The sequence below is a fragment of the Antrostomus carolinensis genome, unplaced genomic scaffold (genome assembly GCF_000700745.2).
Source record: "Antrostomus carolinensis isolate BGI_N321 unplaced genomic scaffold, ASM70074v2 scaffold43566, whole genome shotgun sequence".
In the NCBI taxonomy this organism is placed as follows: domain Eukaryota; kingdom Metazoa; phylum Chordata; class Aves; order Caprimulgiformes; family Caprimulgidae; genus Antrostomus; species Antrostomus carolinensis.
This window is the reverse complement of record NW_010321946.1, coordinates 4,833-12,519: the sequence shown is the minus strand read 5'-3', so window position 1 is coordinate 12,519 and position 7,687 is coordinate 4,833. Positions and strand designations below refer to the sequence as shown.

Here is a 7,687-nt window from a genome sequence, read left to right as displayed (position 1 = left end):
ATAGTTTTATGTTTGAATGAAAAGATGTAGGTTTTAGTAGAGCAATAGTGAACTACAAGATTAGAGTAATAAAAGTTTCAAATGACTTTTAACAAGCAACCAACAGTTTGGGTCTGTTGAACTGAAAAGTGGACTTGATAAATTTCTATTGTTTTAGTCATTGTTTAAGTGGGAAAGTATTGTTGTGGCTTTTTTCTGAGTTGATTAATCGTACTGATATTGACATTTTTATTATTGTGAACATGCAAGTGTTTTGATTGTAATTTATGAAGCACTCAGCTGAGACTGGATGAACTAATCTCACAGCTTGTTGGTACTGGAAGGGAAGGCTTCTGCCTTGTCTTCCTTCACCAGGGCTCTGCACTCTGGTGCTTATCTGACCTTCTGGTAAGCTGCTTCAACTCGCAAAGTTGACAGATTTGTTTTTTGACCAGTTTTCTGCCAGGTTTGTCAGCTTATGTAACCGATTTAACTGACATGAGGGCTGGAACTGTGTGGCCAAGAAGGGAGGTATCGGTGAATGTGTCTGTTTCTGCAGCAGCAAACCCTTAAATCAGCTCAGCACCTTCAGAAAAGGTCACATCCTCCTCTGGAGGTACAATACCTCTATGAAAGAACATAAGCACAATTATTAATTTAGATCTAAAGAGTAATACCGCCATCTTATTTTCTACCATGTCTACCAAGTCGACTTGCACAAAAAGAAAATTTTTGCCTTTTTTTTTTTTTTCAGTGTAGTAATTCAGGAGGCTTTAATTACAAGTATAACACAAATTGTTTTACAGACTGATCTGAAGTAGGGTTTCCTGTTACATTGATAGAACAGATTTGTGTCTTTAATGTGAAGCTGATAGTACTATTTTGGTATTACTGGAAAAGGAATTGGAAGAGGTTAAAACTTATTTTGTATTAAGATGTATTGAAGTGAACTCTTCGGTCCAAGCAGATATGGTTGTTGCTCATGTAGCCTGGTTAGTGATATCACCTTATGACGCAGGGGTCAAAGTGTACGTCTCAGTAGGTAATTTTTTTGCAATCAGATGTTTCACTTTGCTGTTATTTATATACAGAGCTTAGAAATGAGTGCTTATAGGGTAACTTATTTATGTAGGAGGAATAATTAAAATTTAATAAAATTTGTCTTAGATCAAATTGATACACTCTTTGGGGACAGCTGGAAAAATATTGCGCTTTTTAAAAAAAAGAAGGTACTTTTCAATAAAAGTAAAACAAATTACCTATTCCCCTATTTTGCTTCTGTTGTTTTCAAATCTATTGCATTCTCTTCAGTAGCATTTAGAACATCTTAACCATACCATTGCCTTTTGCTGAGCTTGCATCTTTCTGCTGATTACATTATATGTGAATCCGCTCCTTTCCCAGTTGTCTTTAAAGGGTGCATAGACCTTGTATTTGCTAATTATAATCCTTTGATTGCTGGAATAGCTGTTTAGTCCTGCTAGAGCAGTAATAATCTGTATAGGACACAAATAGAATGAGTAGTGGATTGCTAAAGAATCCTTTTTTACTGTTTATTTTTCATGATAAGCCTCCTCAATAGTTGTACATTCCTGCTTTATTTGAGAACACGTAAAAATCACTCGCACAGGAAACCGTATTCTTGCCATCTTGTGTAGGAATACAGTGCAGCTCTGATACTGTCTTCAGTTTCTGCACATGGCATTTTCTTTTTGGTCAGAAATATGTGAAACTGTTGGTTGAAGATTTGCAAGTGTGAAGTAAGTTTTTAAGGTATTAATTGTTGCGTGTTATAGGTAAATCACTACTTTTTTTTTAAATACTGTTGCTTTTAAATGTGAAACTGCTTTTGAAGGCTCATGCTGGGGTAACAGTAGTGGTAGCAGAGAGGGAGAGTCCTTGTAGCTTGGAAGCATGTCCATTTCTAAGCTGTCAGTGTAGTGGAGAAGCCTGCTCTTTGTTTATAGCATACAGAACTGTTATTTAATGGAACAGTCTGTACAGTATTTAGTGTACTTTTTACATATGGCTAATTTGGCTGAGGGGACCTCAGGAGGGACTAAAGACAATGTAACATGACAGGTCTTTGTATCCTATAGTGGATTCTCTTAGTGACTGGAATAGGTAGAATTCTGTTTTACCTTTGATAAAACATTGCATCAGGAAATAATGCACATAGTTTAATGTTAAAAATTTACAGGCCAGAGTTTGAAAATGATCATAGTATTTCTAAGAGGAGCATTTCCTTGTTGGTTAATAACAGTAGGTTAATGCTAGCGCTTCCATGCTCCTTTCACATACTGAAATTGCCTAGTGTTCTCACTTTTCTGTGTGTAAGCATGTGCAATGTTAGGAAGACTACTTTTTAAAGTATATGAATTATATATGTGTGAGATCTATTGGGACTCTTGTATTTCTTTGCTGTGTAACTTCTGTGAATTCGTACTTACTCAATGAAAATTAAAATGTAGTTGTGTAGCCATTTAAACTGTCCAAATTTAAAATTATTTCAGCCAGAATAACAAAAGAGAGCCCCAAAGCATTTGTGTGTGTGTACTAATATCTACCTATTTTGGGGTTTTTTCATTTTTTTTATATTTCTTTTATTGCAGTGTGCAACTATGTCGTGCTCTCAGCGAAAACAGAAACCTTGATAATATGGGTTTCAGAGGTAAGTTGTTTCTTTTTTTGTTTGTCTTTAAATAAAAAAAAAAGCCTGGAAACAGTTGATGATGGTACCTCTGCATGTATCTGCTTGGAACTTTCATATATGGTGAGCATGAATGCGTGCTAAAGGTGAATGCTGCAAGTAGTAGGGCAATAAAAACATGTACAAGTAGGTTTGTCTTCAGATGTCCAGGTGAGAGATTTCTTAGACAGTAGTAAGTGGTGATGGGGTATTTGGTCTGTGCCATAGAAAATGGAATTCCCTTTTGCAAACTCAACATCCAGCTAGATTTTATTCTAAAAGATAAATATATGGACACTAATATATGCAAGTGCAGTTGTGTGTTGCAGAAAGTAATTTTTACAACAGTACCTGAGTTACACATGTTTTCTCCCTTGTTAGTGAAAGCCATTGCTTGTCTTTAAGTTTTAAATTCTTACTTTAAGAAATCTTTGGTGTTTAAATAAAAGTTAAAATATGTGTTTGCTTTGCAGAATCTGTTGGAAGAAAAGCTTCCATATTACTAAGACCACGAATGTGCTATGCTGTTTATATGGTGTTTTGGATTCTTGCTAAAATAGTCATAATGGGTGACTGTAATAGCAGAAAAGATAAACCAAAATGTTTCACTGTAAATTATAAGTAATAGCAGAAAAGATAAACCAAAATGTTTTAATGTAAATTATAAGTAATATTATCAAGTAATAAGAATTTGTTTTTCAACAAAGTAAAATCACTATTCTCAAAGCATTTGAAGGAAGGCCACCACATGTTCTCTGTTCTAGACAGAGGCTGACAATTTCTATAGGGTGTTTTCTTTGTCCTTGCTGTCAGGATCTAAAAGATCCAGTGGGAATGACAAGATAGATCAATGCAGTGGCTATATTGGAGGAATTAGGAGTCAGTAGAAATAGTTGAAGTCCTTTTGGTGATGGAAAAACTGCTGAAAATATGGGTAATCTGGGGTAAGGTATAGAGATGCTGACAACTGAGTATTTGAGTCCATGTGACCTGGATTCAGTTCTGAAATCTCCACTGGCACTTGCATTTCTGTCTTTTAGTTCCAGAAGGAGGTTTTATGAAGTCAGTGTACCACAAGCTTAGGGAGACAGATCATTACCTAATATGTTCCTTAATCATCTGTTTTCTTTCAACAGATATCCAGCAAGCTTTGTATGAGCTTGCATACCATGTTGTCAGAGGAAACTTAAAGCATGATCAAGCTTCTAATGTTCTTGGTGATGTCATAGTAAGTATATATTTGTAATAATTGCATAGTTACTAAATTTTTAGTTTGTTGCAAAAGTCCGAATGAAAATCAAGCAGGGTAATATTCAACAGACTTCTTGTCACGTCCTTTTTCTTCATTTGTGGACACTTGAAATATATATGTAGTCTGCCAGGGGTTTTTTTTTTTGTCCCTACTCTTTGTAATGAGAAATAGATAAATTCATTTTAGCATAAATTAAAAAGTAAATTTTTTTTTTAGAGCATATGAAGACTGAAGTTTTTAATAAATGCTAAAACCAGATTTCACTTGCTTATGCAGCATGTCTGTAATGCCACCTACTGGTTTTTATGATTTAAATCTTTCTTAAAATGTAACAATGTGTGCGTGTCTGCCATTTTACTACTGAGATCTCCATGTCCCTTTAAAATAATGCATTAGATTTATTTTTTGTTTGAAAAAAGTTTTTTTTCTTAAAATACTTTGAATAAAGAGAGAAAGCAGGGAAATAATATTTTCCTTTAAACTTCTAAGGTTACCAAAAGTTGATGCTCCTAAAAAAAAAAAACCCCGCCCAAAAAACCTATCAAAAAATAAAAAACAAAACCAAAAAACACCAAAACACTGGGAGTGGGGAAATTAAAAATCTTCTAAAAATTATTTCTTATTCTTTGTACATTCTTTGATTGCAGTTTTGAAATGTATAGAACATTAAAAAATACATTTTGCAGTAATCTATTCTAGGACAACCTTTTTAGGTTTTTAAAGTTCTGCAGTGGGTTTGAGAGAAGTCAAGGTAGGGGTAGCATGTGATAATGTTTGATCTGTAGTTACTGTAGGAAATTGTAGTCTGTTTGGTGCACAGGCTGGTGCTGCTCTTCAGACAGGGAGTTCCCTTGTGCTAGAGAAACAGGCGGTTACCAGAGGGTTTTGTCACTGGCCGCTAGATGCTCTTTTAAATTACATTAAAATGTTATTTCATTACATATCAATAATTATTACTGCACTTGTGTTACATATTAGTCAATAATTTCACCTCTTAATTATTAAATAGTCTGAATTATTAATTATTCATATTAGTAATATTAATATGCATTATTAATTAATCTGATCTTAATTTATGATTAAGTGTTGTTTTATGTGATGGAATAAGAATTTTCTAAGTGTACATACTGGAATGTCTGTATTCACTAAGTGTGATCTTTTACCTTTTCAGGAATTTCGGGAAGACATGCCTTCCATCCTAGCTGATGTATTCTGCATATTAGGTAAGTTGAGTTGCCTTCCTTTCAGCGTTGTGACAGATTTGGAGAAATACTTGGTTTTTGTGTTTGTTTGTTGACTTCAGGAAATTTCATTAAGTCTGTAAAGCATGACTTCTCTTTACAAAATATGTGTTGATTCTTCTTCAGTGTATCTGTGTCTTACTTGTTTATGTCTTTTCATTCCACTTTGTTCTGTTGTAGTTTCCAGAAGTGTACTTATTAAAAGCAGTTGAAATTGATCTGCCAAGAATAGTTGAAGGAGCTAGCTTGTAAGAATGTTGGATGTTAGCTAATGGAACCAATGACTTAGTAGTGTTATAAGTATTTTAAATAAAAGTTGACTTACTGGTAGGTAGATCATCTGTTCTCAAAATGTGTTCTGTAGGTATTTTTATCTGTGCAGTTACTGTTAGTGAAATGGAGCTTGTACTAATTGTCCGGAAATCTAAAGGCGAATGGCATCATTTGCCAAGTTACTACCTGCCAACCGAGCAGGCTTCAAAGATGGGTACTTCTTATTCTGGTAGTAACTTCTGGATTTTTCTGTTGTAATGTTGATCCAAAGCTATTTCTCTCATGTTTTTAGCATTTTAGTCCTGTATACATTTTTTCTGGATCATAGTTTTAACTGCTTGCAGTTTCTATCTTGTTCTATGTCTCTGTGGTTTTTCAAAGAATTTCAGCAACTCCTGAGGACAGTCTGCTCATCACAGATCTGGGTTGTTCTGTGTGCTGAAAGACTGTGCCATCTTCTGTGCTGTGCCCGCTTGTGCAGCGAGGCACCTAATTAGGTTTGCATATGCAGTCTCTGTTCTGTAACATCTGAATGATGAATTTTGACTTTGTTTTATTCATAATGTTTCATTCTGTCTGTGTACTTATATTGTCTTTTTGTAATAATTAGTTTTTATAATGCAATATTACATCGATACCCTTTTGTTTTTTAAGCTGCTAGAAAACTTAGATTAAATGCTTCTTGAACTACTTGAGTAACTGAAACTAGTGTATCCATCTGCCTTTTTTATTCCTTTTTTCTTTGTTTTTTTTTTCTCCTTCCCTTCAGATTGATATGTAGCCAAATGTCATGCCTCCACTACTAGCAAAGCAATAGCACAGCTAAGGAGCTAGGTTTGAATTGAAACTCTGGGACAAAGGACATGTGACAATTTCTTGCTTGTTTTTAATGAGTTTCCTTTTAACGCTTTTCTCCCCTAACCAGTATTTACTACTATCAGGATCCCTTTTTGTTTGTTTTTTCCGAATGTTGTCGTCTTATAGTTAATGCGTTTCAATATATTTTGATTTATCCACTTTATCCACTCATCCATGTTGCCTGGACTAATTTTTTCCTGCAGCTTCTTCTTTGGCTGAGAGGCTTGGCTGCTAGGGTCCAGATTGATCTGGAAAATCTGTTGCCTCCACTGCCACCCTGCTACATCAGTGGTTTTCAGTTTATTTGGGGACTTCTTTCTCAGATTGTTGTTGTTGATGTTTTCTCTGTGGGTATGTGTAGGGCTTTTGGGGGGTTTTTTGTTTGTTTTTTGTAATGTCTGCCTTGGGTTCTTCTATTGACTTTTCTATTCCTTTGCTTCCTGAAACAATGTGCTTTTTTTGAACCACTTTAGACAGGTGTGCTTCCTTGGCCATTGTTTTATGGCCTGTCTTCCCACAGGGGTGAATTCATGAATTGCATTCAGTAGTTGACAATGCAAAAGAAAAGAATAGAAACCCAGAATTGTAGCTAGTAAAAGACTGCAGACCAGGCAGTAAATGGTAGTGACTCTGAAGACATGGGGAAAGGGACTAGAACATTACACTAAGGCCAGGATCATGCAGTTCTTTCCAGTGATTAGGATTTCTCTTCTTTCATGCTTACTATTGATTCTGAATGCTTGCCATAAACCTTTTGCAACAGAGAGAAGGGCAAGAAAAATTATCATGGCCTTCCTCTGGTTTCTGTTTTACTTCTGCATGAGATTTGTGGATGTGTGAGAATTTTCATAAAAATATTATGTGGACTTTAAGGTGGATAAGTACCTGGAAAGTGTCAAGAAGCTGGCATGTTATAAACAAGCTGCTTTGCATTTATCAGAATAGTTATAAAAAGAAAAACTCTTATAAATGCCACAAGTAATTTCTTTTATCCTGTTTTTCCATCTTCTTTTATAACAGATATTGAAACTAGTTGTTTAGAAGAAAAAAGTAAGAGGGATCATTTCACCCAACTGGTATTAGCTTGTTTGGTAAGTCACACTTAGAAAGTCTTTTGATAAAAGTATATGCCAAAATTTGACAAGAAAAATCAGAGTTTTGAAGCTTGTGGTTTTGGCGGGTTTTTTGGGTGTTTTTTTTTTTTTTTTCCTTTGAGGAAAAGACTATTAGAATATTTTCACAAATTCCCAAGTAATTTAAAAATGCATCTACAAAGGGTTATAGTAGAGTAATAATACAGTGTAATTGTTCCTTAAATACTTAAGTTTTGAGAGAACCTAATTTCCCCCCCCCCCCCGACAATGTAAAAAAAATGTTTTTCATTTTATTTTTCTC

General features: G+C 34.7%; 1 protein-coding gene across 1 annotated transcript in view; it reads left to right on the top strand.

Annotated features, from left to right (window-relative positions):
• Positions 1-2,591: 2,591 nt before the first annotated feature.
• Positions 2,592-7,687, top strand: part of LOC104526593 (THO complex subunit 2-like) — a gene marked incomplete at both ends in the record, with an annotated part of 8,644 nt that continues 3,548 nt past the window's right edge. Inside the window, 4 exons of the mRNA XM_010170097.1 lie at positions 2,592-2,650; positions 3,805-3,896; positions 5,092-5,143; positions 7,313-7,383. Of these exons, the coding sequence (XP_010168399.1) occupies positions 2,592-2,650; positions 3,805-3,896; positions 5,092-5,143; positions 7,313-7,383 (274 nt within the window). The remainder of the gene's footprint in view (positions 2,651-3,804; positions 3,897-5,091; positions 5,144-7,312; positions 7,384-7,687) is intronic.